Source organism: Octodon degus, unplaced genomic scaffold (genome assembly GCF_000260255.1).
Source record: "Octodon degus isolate 3935 unplaced genomic scaffold, OctDeg1.0 scaffold00126, whole genome shotgun sequence".
NCBI lineage: Eukaryota > Metazoa > Chordata > Mammalia > Rodentia > Octodontidae > Octodon > Octodon degus.
In genome coordinates, this window is record NW_004524702.1 from 3,876,501 (window position 1) to 3,901,777 (window position 25,277).

Sequence of the window (25,277 nt, forward strand, 5' to 3'; positions counted from 1 at the left end):
CTTCCACCCGACACTGGACCCCTCAAGGGAGGCTCTACAGCTGGCCCTGGATATGGTGTCAGCAAGTAACTTTCACTAACTCTGGTTTGTAAAATCAACAGGTGACACTTGGACAGAAACGCTGGCCTATGTGCTCTTCTGGGGAGTGGCAAGCATTGGAACATTTTTTATTATTCTTTTCAATGGCAAAGATTTTGTTGATGCTCCTAGATTGGTCCAAAAAGAAAAGATAGACTGAATTTGTGTTTGTGGAAAGCGGCTCAGGTTGGAAGAGGCCGTGCTGCAGAACTGGAGTCTTTACTGACCCGCTTTCCACGTGAGCACAGGTACTGTGAAAGCCTTTCTCCAAAAACACTTGTCCCGCGGAGTGCGGGCGGTGGCACCACGGTGATCTCATGTCCTGGCCTTGATCTCTTCGCTCTTGGATTGTTGCAGCTACAATTTGAACTATACAATAATTGAAATAGAGTCTGAATTCAACCCACAGAATGGAAGGAATCTCCTCATTGTCTAGTTAATCAACTGTGGCAGATAAGTAATATATTTTAAAAACTTAGCTTCTTTCATTATTTAAAACAGTAAAATTATTTTTCTAGCTCAGTTTCATTGTTGCCAGAGAAGCAGTGGCTGTGAGCAGGCCTACCATCCCACACCCTTTGGACGTCCCTACAAGTTTGGCACGGAGCTGACTCCCATGATCCTAAGTGTGGGTCTCCTGCCGTCGTCAGCTTGGCGAGCTGGCCTGTGACGCCCTGGGTGGGAGGGAGAGTGGCCCAGGGCTCTCTGTCAGCTCCTGCACTGCCCCTGGGCTTCAGCGAGCTCGCGTGGGACCGAAGAGTTCACATGTACTTCAGCTTTTGTAAAAAGTCTAAATGAAATCAAAGAATGTAAAGTCTGTCTCCTCTGCTAAAGGTCCAGGCGGCTCGAAGGATCGCCCCTGTGCGAATGCCTGTCCCGCCTGCGGCCTCCTCTGTCCCTGCATGGGCGTCCCTCGCCAGGACACCCAGCCCCCGAGCAGCTCATGCTGCCTTTGCACGCGCGGCACTGTTGCCTTCCCCTGCCGGGCCTTGCTCAGTACGTGTGGGACTCAGTGCTTCCTGGGCGTGACAGTCTCCATATCAAGGACCAACTTCATGTGCACACCCCCCAAATGATGCTTCAGAAGCTGTGCGTAGTTGTAAGTCAGATTGTATATTTAAACTGTAATTGTGAAGTTTAGATATTAGAGCAGTATGTAAAGTAGTATAATTACCACTATTTTAAAACAACTTGAACACTGCTATACTATTTCAGTGTTGGGCTTGAAATATGTACAATTTTTTTCCAATAGTAATACCTTATGTTGTCCTTAAATATTTCTAAAAGCGCCTTTATTTTAACATTACATTTTTTTCAGCATTATCTTTTGTAAACATTAATGAGAGCTGTTGCTTTTAGAAATGCTGAAGGAAATAACATCTGGGAAACCCTGCATAGCTTTAAATCAGTCATTAAACTCAGAATAGGGTGGGTGAGGAGGCCGCCTATTCTTACTGTGTAAATAGCCACCATTCGTTCCAAAGATGGAATGTCCACACGTAGCTCCTGTCTGCTGTAGGCTGATACCCAAGTGCTACCAGACTTCCCAGCGAGAACTTCACGTCAGCACTCACGGCAGACCAGCTCTGCACTGCTGCCTGCTGGGAAGGGGCGGGCTGATCTCGGTGTGTGAGGGCAGAGCTGGCAATATTTGGGAACTCTCATGATTCTATTTAATTCATGTACTGTACCTCCCTAAGTGAAAATAAAATGTCATATTCTTTTTGAACTGTGGTATTTTTATGCTGTACTTTTTCTTGAAAGATGTTGTGTTTTTTTTTTTCTTAAAGCAGTGTGTGGTGGTTGTAGAAAAAGCCAGGTAACATAAGTAAACAAACTCACAGGTTCTGGATACTCTTTCCCAGTTATGGTCACTTAAATTCTGTGTATTTTTTAGTCACTTTTGAGTGACAGAGAAAAGAATAGGATATGAAGCAGCTGTGAGGCAGCAGTGGTGGTTGCCTAGCACTGCGGGATGGGTGACCCCAGCACTTGGTGGCTGGCAGCAGCCCGCGTGGTGGTCATTATCCCACGATTCTTGTGCCCCAGGGTTTGGGCCTGCTTCAGCGCGGTCCCCCGCTTGGGTGTCTCCAGAAAGTTGCGATCAAGGTTCATCTGGAGAGAGTCCGCCTCTGTCACTCTGATGATTGGCAGACTTTGGCTCCTCCCCAGGACCAAGGAGCATGGGTTTCCTGCAGCTGTGGCGCAGAGGCCTTCCCACCGCATCAGGGCGCGACTCCTGGCTGCCTTCTGAGAGAGCTCGCCCTAGCTTCACCACCCAGCCATCTTTCTAGCATTTCCTCCAATTTAGTCCATAGACTGTACCCATAATAAGCGATTGTCCAGTCTGATGACTTGTTCTGAAGGCTGTGAAGCAGGGATTGTGTGTGTCCTACGGCCCACTCTCAGCCCCAGTGCTGTCTCTGAGACAACAGCCTTCCTCCGTGGAAGGCTGGGTCAGCAGCCTGCTAACCAGCATTTGTACAGAATGAATGTGGTAATTCTGGGTTGTCAGCTGCGCGTCAGATTTATTGATGGCCCTGTCAGCTCGATTTTTGTCTAGTGTGACGGTGAGCCTTGTGGTTTCACTCAGCGCTTGCTGCCATGCTGGTCTCGCGGAGGACATCGTGCTTGTCTCTGGGCTCGTGAAGTGCTTCTCCATTGTGCGCTAAGCCTAAAACCTACCAGGTAGCAGTCCCCCAGTTGGATGCGTCCTGTGTCCTGCCAGTTCTGCGATCTCACCAGTGCCCTGAATTGGTGACTTCTGACTTCTGTAATCCAGCAGCGTGCATTCTGGAGCTTCTCTGACCACACGCCAGGTGAAGCGTCTTCTCATCGTTTCTGGCTGTTGCCTGCCTGCCCATTAGGACCCGTGTCCTCCCTGGCTTGCTGAAATTCTTTATGTTCTGGAGACTCAGTCTTCGTTGGTTATTTGTAGCACAGCTAGCGCCTCCCTGCTGGTAGTGTCTCCTTTCTTGTGGGTGAATCACGCAGACCCGCTCTGGGTGCTTTACTCACACGTGTGTGCTACCCCTCATGACCGTGCGGTGTCCTCCCAAGGGCCACCTATGCACATGGCTTGGCTTTCCCCTTTAGGTCTTTGTTTCATCCAAAAGTGCTAAAAGAAAAAACCTTGCAAAGAATACTAGGCTAATAGCCAAGAATACTACTCCCAGCAAAGCTGCACTTCAGAAATGAATATGCAGGGGCCAGGGAGATAGCTCAGTGGAATCAGCGCTCGCCTGGCAAGCACAAGGGCCGAGTTCAATCCCTGGTTCCGCAAAAAAAAAGCAGAAGGAGGGTATGGTCAGGAGGCCTTATTAGAATCTCTTCAAGGAATCAGAAAGATAGTTCTTAGCATCAGAAAAAACATGCAAGCATAAACAGTAGAGGTAAACACTTGAGTCCATTTCAGAATGCTCTGTTACCCTAGGGTGGTGTGGAGACCTTTCGCATCTCTGGTGTGAAAAGTCAAGTGATGAAAAATAACTGTCACCACATTAAATTGTAGCAACAAAAAGTACGGATTGTAGGGGAGGAAAGTGCACGTCTGGAGGTGTGTGGGCGAGGATTGAGTTCTCTACCCAGGAGGGGGTGTGTAACTCACTCTTTATAGAAGTAGAGGGTGTGGTACTTGGGCTTAAATAATTTAAAAAGCAGCCAAGGGCTGGCCTGATAGCCCAGCGAACTAAAGCACCTGCTTAGGCAGATGCTGGGGCTGGGGCTTCAATCCCTGGCCTGCTGTGCTGACTCTGCAGACTGGGCCTGTAATCCCAGCGCCGGGGAGGCTGAAAACAGGAGAATCACTGCGAGTCCGATCTGTGTAGTGAGACCCTGTAGACCCTGTACTAAATACATAAAATTAAAAGCAGCCAAGGACAAGGCCATAGTGAAAGAAGGTTGGCAGGCTGACCGCAGGCTCTGGAAGTCTAGCCCTCAGGCTGTGGAGGTCCTGTCTCCTTTCCTGAGGCGGTGCATGACAAAAGTCCCCAGGGCCGCCAGGGGGATGCACATGATGGAGGAGCCTATGAGCAGGCCGATGAATGCCAGGGAATAGGTGGGGTAGTCCTTGGTCACCAGCTGGCCCTGGAGGAGACACAAGTGTCACGGGAGTGGGGGGAGCCTTCCCACCACACCTGAGCCCACTGGCCAGCCCTCGGCCACCAGGAGGTGGACACCCCAGGGGAAGCTCCTGCTGGAGCTGCCTGTGGCAGCCCCGGAAGTCGTAGTGCCTCCCTCTGGAGCACCGTATGGAGCCCCCAAGTGCAATGCTGCCCTTTGCCTGCAGTAGGGCTTTGTGTGGTCGCGGAAATGCTCTGCATCTGTCTGTCCCCTGCCTGACCCAAGGGACAATCTCCCGGCATGCAGGCAGTGGCCATCAGTGGCTCTGCTGGGCTACCCCTGCTCTCATCACCGCAGCACATGCAGCTCCGCAGCCTGGGCCGGCCCTCTCAGCGCCACAGGCTCTGTGTCCCAGTGACCTCCCCACCACAATGCAGCTCAGCACATATCAGCCACTCCTGGCCCCGCATAGTGACAGGTACCTGGGTGGCATCCCAGGCTTGGTATTGCGGGGTCCCCGAGAGGATGTAGTCAGTCAGGTAGAAGAAGAAGAGGCCCACGATGAGCAGCGGGCTCACGAACGCCCACATGGTCTTCCAGTACCAGTTGAGGGCACAGCCGGTCATGGCCTTGAGCTCGGCTCCGAATCTGTGCACCAAGGGAGGGAGGGAGCTGGGGTTGGTGCTGCTGTCAGAGCCAGGTGAACCTGATGCGCCCTCCTCACTAGGAAGTCTGCTCTGGGCTACCTGAGCCCAGTGTTACCCATCCCAACAGGTCCCTTCCTGGTGGCTGCAGGGTGAACCCACACCAGGGAAGGACACTTGTCCCTGCTGCTGGCCTTCAGAGGAAGCTGTGGTGTGAACTAGAGAGAGGTGTGGTGGGGGCCGGGCAGTCTGTGCCGGACAGGACCTTGGGCGGCTTTGCCTCCCTGCTCTCCACGCTGTCTGTGGGCATCTGCACTGCCCTTTAGAAACACCTGCGTCAGGGGACCGCAGGGTTTAGGGTAGAGGCCAAGCCCAGTGTGGGTAGGGATAGCACAGGCGCCAGAGTCCACAGACCGCCGTGGCCTCCTGGCTGGCTGTTCTCACCCCCTCTTTGTGGATGTCAACGTTTCCCTAAACCTGGCAGCAGTGGGTGGCATTCCCCTCATGCGGTCTGAGGGCTGTGTAGGTACCTAGTGCACACGCATTGGACTTCCACAGGGAGGGAGGGTGAGGCCCAGCGCCGAGGTGGACTCACTGGAGGTACAGGGCACTCTGGGACCTGTGCTGCCCCTGCCTGCAGGCGAGACCCTTCAACTGCTCTCTTGGCCAGAGGTACAGCACTGCCAGGAGGGACTGGGATAAGGCTAAGCCTTGTTGCCCTGACCCCCTCCGGGGCAGTGTCCGTCCCTGGAGGGCTGTGTAGCGTGCAGCTGCACCTGCCACTGATGATGACAAGCGGGACTCGGCCGCTGTGGCTGCTGTGTGCTGTATGAATGCCTGAAACTGTCAGAGTGACAGAGGTCAGAAAGCATGGGACCTCGGTCCCATCACCTGGCCACCTCTGGGTAAAGTGGGAAGAGCAGGCTGCTGACCAGGTCATTGTCTCCGAGAGACCACCAGATGGCGCAGTACCCCGAGAAAGCACAAGAACCTTTTCACGGCTCAGGCCCCTGGAAAGTCCCTAGGGCTCCCTCTTCCCGGCTCTTTCCGCAGGCCTGTGTCCCCTCTCCAATGCCTTCCTGTGAGGCCGAGGTTTTCATTCCTGTCCCGGCTCTTTCCGCAGGCCTGTGTCCCCTCTCCAATGCCTTCCTGTGAGGCCGAGGTTTTCATTCCTGTCCCTGAATTCTCTCACATTCTTTTCTTGGGACAAACTGTCCCTCTTAAGCTAGCATTTCCTACTATTCCTATTCTTAAGCTGAATTTATCCTACTATTGGGGATTCTCTTGATTTTAACACTAATGGCCCATGTCCCAGAAGCTCCTCCATGCTGGCGTAACTGGGAGAATTGGGCACCCTAATGTTTGTTAGTGATTTCAAAATGTTAGTGACTGAGCCAGGTGTAGTGGGGCTTGCCTATAAACCCAGCACTTGGGGGGCTGAAGCAGGAAAGTTACCATGAGTTTGAGGCCAGTCTGAACTATGTAGTGAGTGAGACCCTGATTCAAAGAACAAGACACGGTCGAGGAGATAGCTCAATGGCATAAGCATGCCTGTCTGCCAGGTGCAAGGTCCTGAGTTTGATCTCTGGTACCAAAAAAACCCCCCACAAAAACAAACCCCACAAAATAAAAATGCTAGCAACTGGCAGGAGGAGGATACAAGACCTTCAGTGCCCACACTGTTTTGATAATGTTTTAAATTGTCATGCCCCACTTTGAGAGTCCTGCGTCTTCAGGGCTCTAAGAAGTCCTAGCGGCACTTGTGGCTTAGCTTTACTGATGCCCTAAGCCAGTGGATCCCAGGAGCTCCCTCTGCTTGGCAGGAGGTGATGGCCTTTCCAAGAGAGGTGGAGACACTACCGTAGGGGATGCTGGTCCGCTGGGTGTCAGAACCGTCTCCTTCCCCACCCCGCAGTGGCAGGGATGGAAGGAGGGAGGACCATGTGGCACAGCCCCTTGGAGTGAGACTCCACAGAGCAGCCTTTCCCAAACTGTCCACTGTGCAGGTCCTGGCCCACTGGGGGAGGGAGGTCTGAGACCCTGACACTCACGCAGGCCCCTTGCTGATGCCAGTGCTTCAGGGACTGCACATGGCTAGGAGCTACGGCAGTGGTGCTCAAAGTGTGGCCCCCAGCTACCTGGGCCTGTAGAGAAATGGGAATCCTGGTCCTCATCCTGGACCTCCTTAAGCAGAAGCTGCTTTGGGTGGTTCTGAGGCAAACTCCTTGGCAGGCTGCCCTGGAGCAGTGGTTCTGGCCCCAGCTGCACACTGCATCACCTGGGGAGACTGCAGCCTGCCAGCGCTGCGGGGCACCTGGGGTGAGGACGTGCCCTTGGTGGCATGTGTTTGATTTTCTAAGATGAAGGTTCTTAACAAGGACCTTAAAAATATTGCTGTTGGCTGGTGATGAGGTTATCTAGTGCCAGGAGGAACAATGCTCTTTCCAGAAAGCTGTGGGGATCTAGCAGCATTACCTGGGGGCTTCCCAAGGAGCAGAAAATACGAGAAACAGCTGTTGGGTGAAGCCCAGCGGAAGGAGGAAGGCAAGTAACTGCATGAGGGCAAAGGCAGCCTTTAGAAGGAAAGCCATTTGGCACCTGAGCCAGGGTGGCTGCGGTGCCTGTGGGGTCCCTGCACTCCGCTGCCCATGGAGCCAGCAGGCCTGGGCCCCCTCACCTCCTCAGCCCGTACACGTAACACACGGCGACTGTCTCCACCAGCACGATGAGCAGCAGGGACAGCGTGGCCGCATAGTCATTGAAGATGTCGAACCAGTAGCTCCCAGCCTCCATGGTGAACAGCAGGCCGATGGCACAGTTGACGAAGCACAGCAGACCTGGGCACAAGACACCCGCTGGCTGCCTGGGGCATCCTGCCCACTCCCGCTGTCTCAGGGGCAGCCGAGCCCAGGCCCTGAGGGGACTCTGGCCACTGGCTTTGGCTCCCTGGGTTAGAGGAGCCACCATGCCAAGGACATCAGGTTTAATGGGAAGCAGAGTGGCGAGCAGCACATTCCCAGGAGTGTCACCCGGGCTGCGGGGTGCCAGGGGCCCATGGCTCAGGCCCAGCACTAGAGAAGCAGAGGAGAGGCTGGCATGTGGCTTGGTCCCAGGCAGGAGCTCTGAGAAAGGTGGAGAGAGGCAGGAGCACTGGTGGTCGTGGCGTCCTTAAGCCTCAGGGCGGGGGACAACAGGGGCCTTTCACAGTGAGCAGCAAGCCTCAGAGGCGTCCTGCAGGTCTGCCCTGGCCTGCAGCCTGGGAGTGGCAGACGGTTCCAACAAGGCCCAAAGTGTCAGGACCTGAGTTTGGACTCAATGTCCCTCGGCTTCCTCCACTGGGCACCCCACTGGGCTCTTACATGCCCATCTATCCCTTCTCCGCCAGCCCCTGCACCTGTGCCCTCCTGGACAGGACACGTCAATAGGAGGGCATCCCACGTGCTGGCTGGAGAGCTGCTGTCCGCGCGGTATGGGCAGCTCCTCCTGGGTACCGGGGTTGGCAGGGGAGGGAGAGGTGTCGGGTTGGGTTTGACCTGGATGTGGAGGCACAGGGCCACCCAAGGGAGTGCTTGGGACCCTGCCTGGTTGGAAGGGGGTCAGAGGAACAGGGAGCACTTCCATAGGCCAAGCTGGTTCTTCTACTGAGCACCCAAGGGGAAAGCAGAATGAGTGAAGAAGTTATGGCATCTCGTGGATCATACAAGCCGGACAGGCTGCCAGGTCCTGCTGCCACTCGCAGGTTGGTGAGGTCCTGAGGATGTGTGGCATTGGTGGGCAGCACAGGGACACCGAGTGAGAGGAGCGTGTACATGGGGAGTTAGTTCCCAGGAAAGGGATGGGAGGGGCTTGGTGGGTGGGAAAGCTTTCAGTGTTAGCTGTGGGCTGCTAGGAGAACACGCGAGTTCGTTGCACTGAGCTGACGAAACGCCTGCTTCACGAGTGCTAGGCTTCAATGAAAACAACACGAGCAGGATTCCCTGTGGCCTGGAGAGCTCTGGGCGCCAGGCAGGGAGCTGGCCTTCCTCACAGTCAGGGTGACCTCTTCTCCCTCGGGCAATGCAGGAGAGAGCTCTGGGGGCTGGGGCCAGAGTCGAGGAGCACACTGGGCACCAAAAGAGGTGGCGGGAGCCACGGTGGGGCAATAGGGCCCTGACCCTGCCCTGCCTGTTCTGAATCCCAGCCCGCACCATCGTCCCTGCCCCGGCTAGGTGACCGCTGACCTGAGATGGCCTCCTTGGGCAGGTAGCTGGAAATGACCTTGCTGTCAGTCAGAGGCGTGAGGATGCCCATCGTGTTGCCCAGCATGCTCCCCACACCCAGCGTCAGCAGCATGGCGAAGTAGAGCACCGACCACAGCTGCGGCACCTCCATGTTCTTAATGGCCTCGGTGTAGACGATGAAGGCCAGGCCCGTGCCCTGGACAGCCTGCTCGAGGCGAGAAGGCAGCAGTTACCCAGGGGGCTTTGTCACTCTGTGCCCTGTCCCGGCTTCCATAGATGGTGGATGCATCGAGCTCGTGCGTGGGCCATCTCTCTCCCAGCATCGTGACCACTCGGCTGTTCTGACCGACTGAGGAGGCGCCGGCCTGCGCGCAGGGCTCAGTGCCCTCCTGGACAGGACGGAGTGTGGTGCTGCTGACCTCATGTGGACACACGGAGCTGTGGACACTGGGTCTGCAGCTCCTGCTCCAGGACAAGTCCTCAGGGCCCCAGTGAGGGTCGGGAGGCATCACGGGTGTGGGCGGCTCACACTCAGGCACTGAACACCCCCGCGCTGAGTACAGTCGGGGAGGTAAGAGAGGACCGTCCTCCCCGAGACGGCACGCATGGGACAGTCAGAGTCAGAGTTGCTACGGACGGGGTCCCTTCCCCCAGGATTATGTTGAGTCCCTGTCCCTGGAGCAGTGTGCCTGGAGAGAGTTTAGGTTAAAGGAGGTTATAAAATTGGAGATCACAGGAGCATGCAATTATGAGAAGACAGAAAGAAAGAGAAACGGCTCTCCATCCCGTGAGGGGCAGAAAGGCTGTCTGCCCGGGAAGCAGGCCTTCTCTGGAGGCCAGCTCCTGAGGTCCGGATGTCCGACCCGCTGCCCACAGAGCCCTGAGTGACCCGTCCGTGGGCGCTTTGCTGTAACAGGCTGCCTGACTCAGTGGAAGTAGGTCGGCTCCGCGGAACGCCACCGAGGCGGGCAGGATGGCTAACATCATGTGTCTGTGCAGAACTGTGACGCAAATTGATCTTGCTGAACGAGGTGCTTTTTATTGTTGTAAGTGCACCTTTCTCAACAGCATTGGGGATAAACTAAGTCCTCCCTTCCACCAGGGGGCACTGCCTCTGTTTCCTACCTGTGGTTACTACTGTAACAAGGGTGCTAGAAGATTTTAAAGAAACACAAGATACAAATTACAGAGGTAATTTTGTAACAATAAATAATGCACAAATTGGAGGGAGAAATAGTGACTAAAATAAGAATATATAATTATTAATAATAATTTATAGACATGGATCCAGATTAAAAAGTAAGCAAGGAAAACTCCTGGGACCAAAGCCAAATGAAAACTTGGAGTGGGGCACTGGCTAGGCACAGAGACAAAGGCCCTATGAAACTCAGAACAGGACAGAGTCCTGGGGTCTAGGGACAGCAGGCTTGGTGTGTGAAGTGCGTCCAGGAACAGGGTCAGGGCCCTGCTGGTGCAAGCAGTGCTCCGGGGCAGGACAACCCTGAGCGGCAGGCTTGGCTTTCTCCCAAAGTCACGCCAAGTGGCTTCAGCCCTGAGCACACGTCCACATTGGACTCTGGTCACCAGAGCCCTGGCCCTGGCCTCCCTAGCCCCTGCTCTTGTAACGTCATGTCTAGAAACCTTCTCTGGACACTGTCTCTAGAAGTGTTTGGGATACATGCCAGTACTTCTATTTCCACTGTGGTTGAGGCCCAGGTGAACACAAGGAGCGTAACAGAATAAGAGATACACACTGAGTAGAAAAAAGAAAAAGTCTCTTCAGATGATATGCTGGCTACAGGGAAAGGGAAGGAAATCTGCAGGCAACTAGAATCTGTAAGCCAGTTCATAGAAATTGCTAGGTACAAGACCAGGTAAGGCTTTCTTTTGCAACAAAAATAACGATGTTTACTAGGCAGAAACACAGCAAACATTCACAACAGCAATCCGCAGCACAGGAGTACGTCTAGTAAGACGCGTGCTCAGGTCCCCTTGGAGAGTGAGCTCGAAGGTGTGAAAGCACCCAGGTCAATGAGAGAAAGCATATTTGTGAATTAAAAATCACAAATCAAAAGGTAATAATTTTCCTGAAATTACAACGTGACATTGATGCAATTCTAGTAAAAACTTAAGTGAGTTTTGCCAATCAAACTCATCAAACCAACCCTAGAATTAATGTGAAAAAATAAAGATCCCAGCAAAGCACAGATAGTCTTTAAAATAAATATGGATGATTTTTCTCTCAAAACTTTTTTTTTACAAAAACCTCGAATGTATTTTACTAAGGAAATAGATAATAAAGTGTGGTATGTTTGATGAAATAAAATAGTAAATGCAACTTGAAATATCTTGTTCCAGACAGATTTCAAAATTAAAATGGTCAATGAGAAATGTATTTTCTGAGACCACTTATGAGTAGTAATATTATTTAAGAATACATGTATTGAGCTGGGTGTGCTGGTGCTTGTCTGTAATCCCAGGACTCAGAGGGCTGAGGTAGGAAAATCGCTGCAAGCTCAAGGCCAGTCTTGGCTGCTTAGTGAGTTCCAGATCAGCCTGAGCTTCACGGCAGACCCTGCACGACGAAACTGAAAAATACAGCAAAAGAATACATCTAGGTGGAGCAACAGCAAGGGGGATGTGGAGAAAACTCAGGGCGGATAACAAAGGGGCCTTTTAATTTGTGTCTGAAACACTTTTACATAAAAAAGTAGAAGCTCAGAATGTTCCCAGGTATTCATCTGGACAGGTGAGTACTTGGATGTTGGTTGTATTATTCTGTTTCCTTGAGTTATTAAAACTTAGAAGATGAAAAGGATCCACAGAACCCAACAGAGCTTTCTAATGGGTAAAGTACCCAAGAGGCACCGGGAAAATATGGTGACCAGTCACTGTTCTCCATGGGACAGGAGATGACGCAGTCCTTCTTGTCCTGAAGTCCCTGTGAGCACAAAGACAGAGGTACCCCGTGCAACCCAGCCAGCACCTTACCGTGTCCAGCTCCGATTCCAAGCTGCAGTTTTGCATATGTGGGAGGACCTCGCTATACTTGCTCGGGTAGGTGGAAGCCAGGTAGTCTTTTACCTGTTCCAGGTTGCTGGCTGTCACAGTGCCATCTTCAAGGTCAAAAGAATTGATCAGCAGCAGAATCACCCTGCAGAGCAGACCGCCAGCTTGACCTCCACTGACTAGGAAGGCTGCTGGCATCAGTGCCTCACAAAGCTTGGGGATCGCATGCTATCCCTCCCGCCTCTTCCTTCTGCTGTGAAGGCCAGGAAGCTGCACCGATGACATTGGAGAGGACAGGGCAACTCTGAACGGCTTTGATGAAGCCTTCGCCACAAATGGGGATGACAACAAGAACCAAACCTCCACAGTAAGGCTACTTTAACACCAAGACAGTGACATCTGATAGATACTTGTGTGCTTTAGGAAATGTCCTGGCTGGCCATCCAATTTGGTACCACATGTAGCAGTGGAGAACTTCAGTGTGGCCACACTGAAATGTGGAAATACCTGCTTTGACTCAGGTGACCACCCTACGGGATGTCTCACCTTCTGAGTGATGTTCCTACCTTCTGAGTCAGGAGTTAAAGGCAGTAAATTCTGGCTCTCGGGAGGTCTTGTTTCCTTCTGAGATAGGGTTGATGGGGCAGAAGTCACTGGAGTGGTTGCTGTCCTGATCTACTAAGAGCTTTGAACACCTGAGACTGCCCTCATCCTCGGGAGATGACCTTGACTAGCCAAGGTCGCTGGGAGGAGCCAGCAATCAAACCTTGGCTTGAGGACTCCAAAACTGGAGCTCTTTGCCCACTGTGCCTTCTGGGCATCTAGTTCTTGCAGTTCTCTTTTTAGCTCAGAGCTCTGGAGACTCCACCCCTCTTGAGACCCAGGTCTTATGTGGGGCAACCCAGCTTACTTATTCAAGCAGTTTTCATAGTTGAAGGTGGCCTTGAAGCCATAGATGGAGAAGGTTACCACGCTGGCGAATATGGAGCTGGCACTGTTAACGAGGGACACGATGATGGTGTGCTTCTGGCAGTTGTTGGAAGGCTCGTTGTAGCTGGCAAAAGCGATCAGGCTGCCAAAGCCCAGGCCAAGAGAGAAGAAGATCTGTGTGGCTGCATTGATCCAGGTCTTGGGGTTGGCCAGCTGCTCGACCTGGAAGGTCACCAGGGACAGGGCTCATGAAGTCTGAGTGTCAGAGACTTGCACCTACAAGGAGAGAGGCCCAGAGTGGGCAAGAGCTGCCCCCAGCACACAGCCTGTCAGCTCTTCCAGCCCTGGTCTGTACCATCTGTTCCTCAGCACCATAAGCCCCTTGGAAATCTTGCTGTTACACTGTCCATGGCTCTGTACCCGTAGGAAATATGCAGTGGAATATCATGGGGTGGAATGATGAAAAATACATAGGGCCTCAGACTCCCCAGCCAGGTCCCACCTGGGTCTGGACATGCAGAAATGTGGGTCTGTGACCTGGAGGTGAGTTGAGGTACGGCTTTACAGCTCCCTGTGGAGAGCCATACCTTCCCTCCATGCACTCCTCATTCCCCCTGTGCCAGTGAGGGGTGAGACGAGCGAAGGGTGTCCTTACCTTGGGAGTGAACATGTACATCAGGCCATTGGTGGCTCCATGGAGGGTGAGGCCTCTGACCAGGTAGATGATGAGCACACAGTAGGGCAGCAGTGCAGTGAAATAGGCCACCTGTGTGCCAGAGAGCGGAGTCAGATCGTGCAGAGGAAGCATGGCAGACCAACATCCCTGGAAGCACCACAGCCCGTTGGGTGTTCGGGCTTCAGCCTTGGTTGGATCAGGTCTGACTGCCCTGGAGGAGTGGGCTGGTGGCTGTGGTTGCCCAGGTCTGCAATTGCCAGGAAATTCTTCATTGGCAGACAAGAGGCTGCAGAGGCCCAGGCACCTGCTCCCTGGCTTTCTTCAACCCAAACATATTTCCCATAGGGCGGGGGTGCCTATAAGTATTCCCGGTGATACATTCCCATTTCTAGGCAGAGGAGTCAGTCTGAAAAGCAAATAGGGGCAACCTGGTGATGAAGCCAGAGAGAACGCCTGCCTACAGATGTGTGCGGATTCCCAGTCTTGGGGCTAAATTTTGCTCAGGGTCTTCCAGTGTCCCAAGCAGAAGAGGAAGAAAAAGAAAAAAAAAAAGTCACATCATCTATGTTCTTGTGAGTTTGGGTCAGGCTAGCTCTTCAGAGGTAAGGCCTGAGAGATCCTGTCCAACAGTGCTCTGCAAGGAGAAATAATGATGTGCAATGTGGGGGGAGTGTCCCTCACACTCAGCTACAGCCCTAGTTTTTTAATTTTTTATTTTGACACAAGATTCAATAACTTGCCGATACTACGGTTGAACTTATCATCCTCCCTCAGCCTCCCAGAATGCTGAGGTTACAAGCATGTGCTCCTGTGGCCCCTCTTTCAGAGTTTCAACATAGAGACCTTGAGGACTGCTGTTTTTCCATAAGTCATGCAGCAGAGCGTCTTAAAACAAGGAACAGTGTTGTGTCACATGAGTTCCCTGAGAGTTTGAGGCCACCCGTGCGAGATGGCGCTGGTAACCCCTCTCTGGAAGGCCCACATTATAGTCTGGTTGATCCATCAGATACTGAAATGGATGATCCAGACAAATAATTTAAAAATCCCAACAATTCAGATGACACACCAGATCCAAGAAGAGAAAAACAAGAAGCTTAACGAGTTAATGAAGGCCATGCAGGATGTAAAGGGCAGCTTCAGTAAAGAGAAGTTATGGAAAAGAAACAGGCCAAAATCCTGGAAGTAAAATCTCACTAAATGAAAAATGCAATTGAAAGGCTAGACAGTAGAAAATATCAGTAAGAAAAATATATCAAGGGGGCTGGGCAGATGGCTCAGTGGAATAAGCACTTCCCTGGCAAGTGCAAGGGCCTGAGTTCAATCCCCAGTTCCGCCAAAAAAAAAAAAAAAAAAAGAAAAATATATCAAAGATTGAAAACAGGGTGCTTTTATCATGAGATGCACAGACGGTTCAACGTACGGAAATCAAGTATATATATAATATGTCACATAAGTGGAGTCAAACATAAAAATCACAGGACCATCTCACTGGGTGCTGAAAAGGCCTGTCATACAATCTAATGCACCTTCCTAAGTAAAAATACCTTTTAAAATGTAATGGGAAATGCATAAAAATCTTCCAGTACAAATTAAGAGTCAACCAGTGGCCTGTCCTTACGCTCGAGCCGCTGCGCCGCAGCCTGCTGAGCCCTGCCAGCCTCCACTGCCTGCATCCTGCTGCTGCTTCCCAGTAGCCGGCCGGCTGCCCTGAGCACATCCAGCTGTAGCATGTCTTTCAACTTAAAATACGTACATGTGTAGCTTTGTTTCAGCTTGCTTCAAGGGCTATAATTTATGCCCAGAACACACTGACCCAGTTAAGGATGCAGTCAGCTCTAGCCACTCTGCCCAAGCCCTCCACCCAGAATGTCCCTGTCTAATGATTCCTCTTAACTATACCTGCTTAAAACAAATCTGCCTAGCAACATATGACTTAATTTTTGCAATCCATGTAACCAATCATGTAATAGCTGTCAGCTGTATACTTCCTGCTTGTAAACAGTATTTAAACTGAACTCAAAACTAACTCTGGGCTGATGATTTGGAACTGGCTCCCATCAGGCTGATCGCATTACACTAAAGTGGCCTTCCAAAACCTCTTGGTGCCGAGCATTTTTCACACCCGCAGGGGCCCACCTCCTCCCTCCAGGCTGCCCCTCCCACCATTACGCTCAGCTATAAAGCGCTCCAGTGATGAGCATCACACACCTACGATCTAGTCACCCCTTGAAACCCCACCTATGAGTGCCTGAGGTTCTGGGGTACAATTAGATACAAACCATAACAATAGAAGGCCCCCAAAAACTCTACCAGAAGTATTCTAAGATCTGACAAATTCAGCATAGAAGGTCAGTGCACAAACATCGATCACATTCCTATACACCAGTAATGAATCCACTGAAATCAGGCAAACAATTCTGCTCACAATGGCTCCCCCCGTATTTAGGTACCTGGAAAACCACCTAACCCTCAGGAGGCTAAAGACCTCTATAATGAAAGGCATATAGTTCTCAAGAAAAAAATTAAGGGCATTTGAAAATGGAAAGATAGCCCTTTCTCTTGGATTAGTTCAGTTGTTGTTAGCATGAACACACCCCCAATAGAGAGCTACAGATTCAACACAATCTGTATTAAAACACCAAATACATTCTTCACAGAACTAAAAAAAAAAAAAAATCACTCCTGACTTTCATTTGGTTTTGGAAAAGACTCAAAATAGCCAAAGAAACCTGGAAAAAACAGAACAATGCCGGAGACATCACTATACTTCAGGCAATATTACAAAACCACCACAACAAAAATAGGATAGTGCTGAGGGAAAAACAGATGGAACAGAACAGACGAGACAGAAGCAAACCACGGCACCTGTGGCTGTCCACGTTTTCGTTTCTTTTAACATTTGCTGGAGAAAAGACAGCCTAAGAAATGGGGCTGGAAAACCTGGGGAGCCACATACACAAAGCAAGAGCCCATCTCTCACCCTGGACTAAAACCAGGTCAGAGACTTAGATATAAAACCAGAAAATGCGAGGCTAGCTCAGTGACACAGTGCCTGCCTGGCGAGGGCAAGGCTGTGAGTTCGATTTTTTTTTTTTTTTTAATGTATTTGGTATAGGGTCTCACTACGCAGCTGAAAACAATGATTCTCCTGTTTTTCAGCCTCCTTAGCACTGGGATTACAGGTGTGCACCAACATGCCCATTCTCTGGTTGGGGCGGGGCCCACACAGGCATGTGGTGCTGGGGATTGAACCCTGGTCCCTGAACTTGCCTAAGCAGGTGCTTAGTCTGCTGAGCTACCTGGCCAGTCCTCAATTTTTTATTTGTCTCAAAAAACAAAACAAGGAGTGTGAACCAAATAGCTCAGCAGATGAAAGCATCTGCAAGCAGGCACAGGGGCCTGGGGTTCAATCCCAGGGTCTTCTGTGCCAGCCCTGCCCCTGGGGCACGCTGAGACAATGATTGAGACTGGGCATGGTGGTGCACCCCTGTAATCCCAGCACTTGGGAGGCTGTAAACAGGAGAATCACTACAAGTCCGATCTAGTAGTGAAACCCTGAACACCCTGTAGACCCTGTCCTAAGGTACAGAAAAAACAAAAAACACAAACCAGAAACACGAAAACTTCTGGAAGACTATACAAGGAAAACACTTGAAGCCACAGGCATAAGCAAGGACTTCCTGAACACGAGTCCTCAGCACAGGAAATAATAAACAGAATCAACAAATACAATTACATCAAGTTAAAGAGTTTCAGCAAAGCAAAGACAACCTACAGGAGAGACAAGGTCCTGGATGGGAGCCAAACTTTGGAGCGACTCTTTTATTTTGTATTTGGGACAAGGAGTACAGGGTCTCACTACTAGATTGGACTTGTAGTGATCCTCCTGTTTACAGCCTCCCAAGATCTGGGATTAATTACAGGAGCACGCCAGTCTCAATTGCTGTCTCAGCACCCCCGGGGGCGAGGCCAGCATGGCAGGCCCGGGGATCGAACTCCCCACTCCTGCATCTGCCTAAGCAGTTGCTTTAATCCACTGAGCTATTTGGCTGGCCCTTGGAGCTACTCTTTGGATGTAAAATCAATAACTAGAACATGTAAGGAACTTAAAAATCAAGCCCCATAAGACAATCAAAAGAAAAGAAGTGAGCAAATGAACAGAAGAGGTATTCCTTAGAGAAATTCCAATAGCCAAGAGATATATGACAAATGTTCAACACCTCTAGCCATGACAGAAAAATGCAAATTAAAAGTACATTGAGATTCAGCTTACTGCGGTCAGAACGGCTGTCATCAAGAACACCCCCGTGAATGCTGGCCAGGACGGGCCAGGCTCCCTGCTGCATTGTTGGGGGGCAACGAAAACTCGTACTGTCACTGTGGAAGTCAGTATGGAGATTCCTCAAAAGAGTAAACATAGAAACACATGCACCCAGGACAGTGCTCTTGGGCCTGCTCCCTGCCAAATTAGGGGCTGCATCCTACAGGGAGGCATGCACCCCATGGTCATGGCAGTGAGGGTCACAGTGGCTACGCTGTGCGGACAGCCTAGGTGCTCATCAACACAAGAATGGGTGCCGACAGCACACACAGCTGAAGGGACCACAGGGTAATAGCATTCATCAGGGAACTTCTGGAATTAGAAAATGTTGTGCTGAATGAAATTAGCCAGCTTTGGAAAGTTAAATATTGTGTGTCTTCTCTGAGAAATCTAAAAAGTACATACAGGCCGACAGATATAAACAAAAAGACAGCACAGGAGACTGGAAAGTAGATTTCTGGAGACAAAAAGGGGATGACAGGGAGGAAGACAGGCAAGGGAACAGGTGGGGAGGGACTGAAACCACAGACGTCCCCAAGTAACCTGCATCCCCAGGTCCTGTCCCCGGGCACTAATGAAATGAATGCAAGAACTGCAGGTGACAGCCACAGCCATGTCTCGCCGCTTCCTCTCCCAGGGTAGGCGATTCTCTCCAGCGACGCCTTTGCTGTCCCCACCCTGTGAGATACCACCCTGGGCTGTGCCGTGGAGCCCCACTCTGGTGCTGCCCACCTTGCCCGTTGTCTCAGCGCCCCGCAGCGTGCACAGGAACACCACCATCCAGGCCAGGATGAGGCACAGCGCCGGCTCCCACTGCACGGCCCCGCTGTCCTGGATGGACGGTGAGATGTTGAGGGTCTTCCGGTACCAGAAGTATTGTGTGGACGAGGCCTTCTCACACTCCTCCACGTAGCCTGTAAGGTTTCCATTCAGGGGGCAGATGGACCATGGCAGGGGGTCCTGCAGGTGGCATGGCATTGTAGAGAGTGGTGAGAGGGAGGCCAGGTGGGGGATGAGGGCAGGGGAAGGTTGCTGGCACCCAGGGCTCAGGGACTGCAGGGGTGCCTGGTGCGGTTTGAGGCGGAGTGCTCCCCAGAGGTCCATATGCAGTGGCCTGGCTGCAGGGGGTAGTGCTGGGTGGCATTTAGTGGCAGAGCCTAGTGACAGGGCCTCAGGTCACTTGGAGTACATGCTCCTTGCGATTGGTGGGACCCTGTTTTTTCTCCCCTGCCATTGGAGACGCCATATTTGTGCCTGCACTTGCTTATGCAGTGACCTGCTGTCCTGTGTCCCCCTCACTAGAGGCCAAGCCAATGGGCCCATCCGCTCACACATGGACCTTCCTAGCTACCAGCCAAAGAGCCTTTAGGTCTCCCCTGCCTCCAGTGTTGTCTTAGTTATTTTTCTCTCTCACGGCTGGGACAAAGTACACGCCACACACAGTGAATGGGGGAGGGTTCAATTTCCTCACGGTTGTGGAGGTTCAGCCTGTCGTGGGCAGCGTAGTGCAGCACAGAGAGCAGTTCATGGCGGGCAGAAGGCAGCGAAGCCACGGAACCTTACCAGCATCTTTCTGCCCTTTACCCTCTCCAGCTAGGGATGAGGGCAGCGCCAGCCAATCAGAGTTAACAGTCACACGCCCTCAGCCCCAGCAGCGCACCATGAATCATTCATGCCCTCTAGATCCAGCCGCTTCTGAAAAATCCCCCCCTATGGCCCCATGGTCTTTGGGACGGCTAGACACAAGCCGTGGCAGATGTCTCCTCGTGGTTGTGCAGATCTCACTGCCAGAGGGCTGTGCTCTTGTCGCCATCCCGAAGGTGCTGTGGGGAGTGTCTGCACTCTCTTGGGGTAAAGATCAAATGGGCGATGGCAGAGCAGCTGTGATGACAGAACTGTGACCCAAGCTCTGCAGCAGCCAGCCCGGGACCTCTGGTGACAAACCCGAGTAACCTGCATCTTTGGCATCAGATGGGACAGTCAGGACTTGGCCCATGACAGATGGAGTCCTTGGCTTTGGCCAACCAGAGAAAGCCAGCCGTGCACCCTGACAGATCTCTCGGGGTCTTCCTTCTGGGTAGCCTCCCTCCAGCTCCCTAAGCCAGCACCCCCCGGTGCACACTGCTGGTGCGAGCAGGCATCTTCTCCCCCAGCACTGGGTCTGAAAGCGAGAGGGAGATGAGGTCCGCACCCTCCAGCCTCTGTGCTCTTGAGCCAGAGAGGAGTGGGCACGAGCAATTGCCTTTAGCCTGAGCCAGCTCAGCTGGAAAATGTTTGACACCTGGGCCTTGCGGGGTGGAGCCAGGAGGGTCCTCCTCTGCTGCAGCAAGTTTGAACTGGGTTCTCTCTCCCTCATCAGTGAAGGAGCCTCCATGGCGGGGGCATGTCTGCCATGGCTAAGATCTAGAGAGGCCCCCAAACCGCCATGGCCTCAGGGGCAGGGCTTTGGGGAGTTGATTGGGTCCTGTGGCCATTGCATTCATGAGGGATTCACCTGCCAATGAATTCAGGCGCTGAGAGTGCTATTAGGACGGGGGGTATTATGGTTACGCCTCGCTGTCCCCCTAAAGCCGCATGTAGTCATTGGGTGGGGACTTCTAGAGTTTGAGATTAATTCATGATCAAGGCTGGGATTATGGGTTTTAGTACTACACCCAGCCTGAGGCATATAGCCCGAATGCAACTTGAAGGAGAGAGACTTGCTCTCCGTAGCCATTGTTGCCGCTACTCGTCCCTTTTGCTCTTGCTCTTTGCTGTCTGCCGCCACCATGAACTGCTGCCCTCTGCCATGTGCCGCTCTGCCTTGGAGCCAGCTGAGTAGGGACTGAAACCTCCAGGAACTGTGAGCTAAAGATACCTTTCCTTCCTTCATTTCAGGTGTCCGATATTTGTCCCAGCAACAAGAGAAGAGTAACTGAGACGGGGGCCTGGGGAGAGGCGAATCACTGGGAGTCCGTCTCCCTCCCTGGTGCCTCTCTTCTCTGCTTCCGGGCCACCATAACAATTGGAAGCTTTTCACCCCAAGGCCCTTCCCCCTGTGCTGTTTCTGGGATTGAGCGTATTACCATAAAACACGTCTGAAACCATGAGCCAAGACAACCCTCCTTTGAGTTGTGGGTGTTGGCATTGCATCCAAGGATGAGAAAGTAACCAAGACAATGCCCAGCAAACCTCGCTCATGGCCAGATGTTTGACAGCGGTACTAAACGGGATGGGTGGAGGAAAAGCTGAAGTCTGGCCAGGGCGGGAGGTGAGATGGTTGCCACACCCTGCCTTGCCAGTATGCGCCCGTATCGATTGTTTTGCGTCCAGTTGGCCTCTGTGGGCTTTAGATCCGTGGACAGAAATGTTCGTGCTGAAGCAAGTGTGAACAGCCCTTGCATTCAGCCCGACATTCACAGGTAGCAGAGCCAAGGCACCCTGGTGGCAGTGACCGAGGATCCGTGGGCCACGGTCAATCTACGCAAAACAGCTGGAGTCCAGGCCTAAACACTTGGCAGGGCTAGGGCTGTGCTGCGGAGTCCCTGGTTCCAGAACCAGCCCTGTTAGTTGGAATGTGAGGGATCTTTTCTATGCTGGACCAGGACTGTTTTCCCACAGATGGGCACAGCAGTCTTGCACTCCCTGTTTGCATGAGTAGTGTCTCTGTGGCAGGCTCTGGTTGTTCAGGATCCATCTCCCTGCTTCAGAAGTCCCATGGTGGACAAGGTGGCCAACTTCCCTGGGGCTGTCACCCCATCTGGCTCTCCCTGATGCTGTCAAGCTCAACCTCCCGCCCCCCCCCCGCCTCCCCCAGGTGGAGACCTGCCTCTACCTTGACCCACTTGGGCTCTCATGGGCGAGGGCTCACCTGGAAGGAGTGGAAGAAGTACCAGAGGCTCCAGGTGTTGACCACGTTGTAGTACAGGGACAGGAAGAAGGACACCACTATGCTGGCCATACCTGAGGGGAAGCAGAGCACAGCCATGGGGACCACGGGTGGGTGGCCCACTGCCTGTGCACACCAGGACCTGCCTGCATACTGTCCTGCATGTGTGTGGGAGGACTGATCATAACCATGAGCTGGGGCCTGCGTGTGACAACCGTGTCTCTCCTCCAGCCTCAGTCCCATGGATGGACCCAGGGCTGATGTCATCTGTGGAGAACTCTACTTCACTTGCTGTGGGCTTCAGCACAGTGCTTGCTTCTCCCCATCATGAAGGAGAACCCTGGACCACAGAGCTGGCCTAAGACTGCCCAGTGAGAGAGTGGCAGAGCCAGGGAGCAGATCTCTGAGAGAACACGTTGTCACCAAGGCTGCCGTGGGCACCCCTGTGTCTGGTGGGACAGTGGCTGGCCCTTGGGCTCTCATAGCACAAGACTCCATCCTGAGAAGAGGGGAGCGGGGTTACCAGGGTATCACGTGTGAGCAGCACCTGGCTTCTGCTCCCTGCCGTGGTCACTGAATGCCTGCACTTCCGGGTCTACCCAGAGGGCAGTGCTGCACAGAGTAGGTGTGCAGTGTCGGCAGCATCCTGGTCATTAGCAGGGAGCAGCGAGCTGTCACTCCCTACAGCCCGACAGACAGCACTGAGGGCAGCTCCTGTCCAAGCAGCGATTTCCCTTCTACAGAGGCCAAGAGAAGAGAGGCCAGCTGTGTCAGTGCCCCGAGGCCACCTGTGGGTCGGGTCGCGGCCCTTCTCAGCCCAGGTTGGCTGGCCATCCCTCCTGGGCCACTGGCTCACCCAGCCCTGGCTTTCTCTGGGGTCTGGTGCTTGCTGTTAGATTTCCATCCCTACCCCTGTGTCACTCGGGGGACAATATGATGTCTCTGTGTGGGAGGGGACATCAGGGGCCCACATACCAACACCTCCGAGGTAGGGGCTGATGGCTCTCCAGGCACCGATGCTGCCCTGCCGCATGCGCTGCCCCACCGCCAGCTCCAGGTACAAGAGTGGCATTCCCTCCACAACAAGCATGATGAGGTAGGGGACCAGGAAGCTACCTGTGGGCATCCAGAGCTGAGATCAGGCCAGCAGTGCCAGCTGGGCCATCCTGGGCCACCCACCACCTGTGCCAATGCCCTCCCCGTCAGCCTGGCTTTCACCTGTCCACTCACCCTTCCCCCTCCCACTAGCCCCCGTTCTTCTGTCTGTGAGTCTCCACCTTTGTGCACACCCCTCTCTGCCACCCTCTGACCTGTCTGTCTACAGCTCGTCCTCCCCCCCCATACATATCCATCTTTACACCTGTGGGTCCACCCATGCCTGGACTCATGCATGCATTTGTCCAGCTGCCCATCCTGCAGTGCCCTCCTCAAGGCCTCTGCTGGCCCAGTCCCTCTGCCTGAACCCCACTGCATCTCCTGTGTCAGCACCTAAGGGCCGCTCAGAGCCAGGACCACTGAGTCCCTGCATATTTTGGGCTCCCTCTCCCCAAGTGGGTGCATCAGTTCCTCCTCTTCTCTCTCCTTGGGGTCTGCGCACAGCCTTTACGATACCCATATGAGGTGGTGTCTGGAACCCCCATTTACTAAGCACTGACTGTGGCCAAGGCAGGTACCTGGGCAAGGCCAGTGAGAGGAGGGTGGGGCCTCGGGTGGAAGAAAATTCAGAGGCCACAGCTGCTGGGATTGGGTGGGCCCAGCGCCGGCTGACTCCTCGGGGTGAAGGTAACGGGGAAGCACCTGTCCTCCCACACACACTGCCCAGTACTCGGGGGCGTTCAGGCACGGTCTGGACCACGCAGGGGCCTGTGCATCACCCTGAGCAGATGTAGAGTGGCCCTGGGACCTGGCCCTTGTGCCTGCGCCTGGCGGTGCCTGTCCCCTGCCCCCCTCACCCACACTGTGGATGCAGCCTGGCCCCTTGCTTGCTTATCCCCGGGGTGATGGAGCTCAATGGGCAGAAAGGCCAGGGCAGAGCCCAGGGAGGTGATGGCAGGGTCTGCCCAGCTGCTCCTCCAGGGGGGCCTTGGCAATCTGCCCTCTCCCTCAGGACGTTTCTGGGGGTTCTCCCGGCCTCTTCCCTTCCTGCCTACACCCATGAGTTTTGACTCCTCAGCAGAAGAGTGGCAGAGGAGGCCCAGGCTGTCTGTGGCTCCCTCCCTTGAAATCCCCGACTGACCGCTGCCTTCCCACAGCCTACACGCGTGCAGCAGCATCCAGCCTCAGAGGTCACAGGACAATCTCACTTTCACCAGTGTCACCGGACACTGCTCCCTGCAGGGCTGAGGCTGGCTCGGCTCAGGGGAAGGGTCCCCCCACCCCTGGCCTGCTGCCCGCGGCCCACGCCAAGACACAGACCTGAGGCCCTTAGCCCACTCCTTGGTGACGAGGCCCCTGGGCACGCCCTCAGCGAGCACCCAGTTCAGGGCAGCATGCTCTCTCAGCATTTTGTCAAGGATGATGTAGAACAGTGCAGATGCAGAAAAATGAAAATCCGTCTATCATTGAATTCCATTCAAAAATACTTGAAAGTGGGCCACAGCCCTCACACCCAACCCCAGCTTCCACCCTCTTAGGCAGAGATGTCCTAGATTCTCTGTGTAGAGAAATGCAGAGCCCACCCTGCCTGGGGTGTGGAGCTGTGGTTCTGAGATCTGCAGTTTGTCAAGGTCCCTGCCAGGCTAAGGCCTCAGGTGCAACACCCCCAGGCCCACGGGTGCTAGCAGAGCCAGGCCTGGCCACCCCCAGCACTCACCGCCGCCGTACATCTGGCACAGGTAGGGGAAGCGCCACACATTGCCCAGGCCCACGGAGTAAGAGATGCAGGTGAAGATGAACTGCAGGGGGTCCCCCCACTGCTCCCGTGCCTTCCCCTGTGCCTTTTCCTGTGCCCCAGACTCAGTGGCCTCTGCTCCTGCCCTCCTCTCGGGGTGCCAGGCCGAGCATCCCTGGCTCCCCCAGGGCTGCAGCTCCTTATTCTTGGCCAAGGAGGCCAGGTGTGCTGAAGGGGGCTCCATGCCCTGCAGCTCCTCCCGCCCGGGATGGGGTCTCCAGATCTGTCTTCTGCACACTGGTGGCACCTGCGTCTCCTTCTGCCTTTCTGTACACTAATTCCCGGGATCTGCTCTCCCCATGTGGCTCTGACACTGTCCCTCCCTATGGCCCCTGCACCTCCCTCTCTGGCCTGGACCTCATGCTTGGCCGGTTCCGCCTCTCTCCCTCCCAGCCACCTTTGCCCTGCTCCTTGCATTGTTCCTGAGCCTCGTGCCAGTCCCAGGACCTCTGCTCCCCCCGGGCTGCTCTTGGAGCCCCTGGGAAATTGCACAAGGATGGGACCTCGGCATCTGCTGGAGAGCATGGGGCCCCACCAGTGTTCAGCCACCTGCTCACTGTAGAAACAACACTGATAGGC

General features: G+C 53.5%; 2 protein-coding genes across 4 annotated transcripts in view; one reads left to right on the forward strand and one right to left on the reverse strand.

Annotated features, from left to right (window-relative positions):
* Sacm1l (SAC1 like phosphatidylinositide phosphatase) overlaps positions 1-3,211 on the forward strand; it is a 54,480-nt gene extending 51,269 nt beyond the window's left edge. For both annotated transcript variants that reach the window (XM_004640673.2, XM_023700682.1), the window contains one exon: positions 102-3,211. In XM_004640673.2, coding sequence (XP_004640730.1) covers positions 102-238 — 137 coding nt within the window. In that variant the 3' untranslated portion in view covers positions 239-3,211. The remainder of the gene's footprint in view (positions 1-101) is intronic.
* On the reverse strand, positions 361-25,059 carry LOC101573785 (sodium- and chloride-dependent transporter XTRP3A). Of its 2 annotated transcripts, none has more exons than XM_023700681.1 (12): positions 24,621-25,059; positions 22,784-22,924; positions 21,791-21,882; positions 18,673-18,900; positions 13,599-13,709; positions 12,924-13,165; positions 11,996-12,158; positions 9,005-9,209; positions 7,462-7,621; positions 4,623-4,788; positions 3,992-4,164; positions 361-447 (listed from the first exon to the last, which is right to left on the reverse strand). In XM_023700681.1, the coding sequence occupies exons 1-11, from the start codon at positions 24,880-24,882 to the stop codon at positions 4,015-4,017; spliced, it is 1,920 nt and encodes a 639-aa protein (XP_023556449.1). In that variant the 5' UTR covers positions 24,883-25,059; the 3' UTR covers positions 361-447; positions 3,992-4,014. The 2 variants fall into 2 exon arrangements, with proteins under 2 accessions (XP_023556449.1, XP_004640823.1); XM_004640766.2 differs by lacking the exon at positions 361-447 and adding an exon at positions 1,173-3,196.
* Between the last annotated feature and the right edge of the window lie 218 nt (positions 25,060-25,277).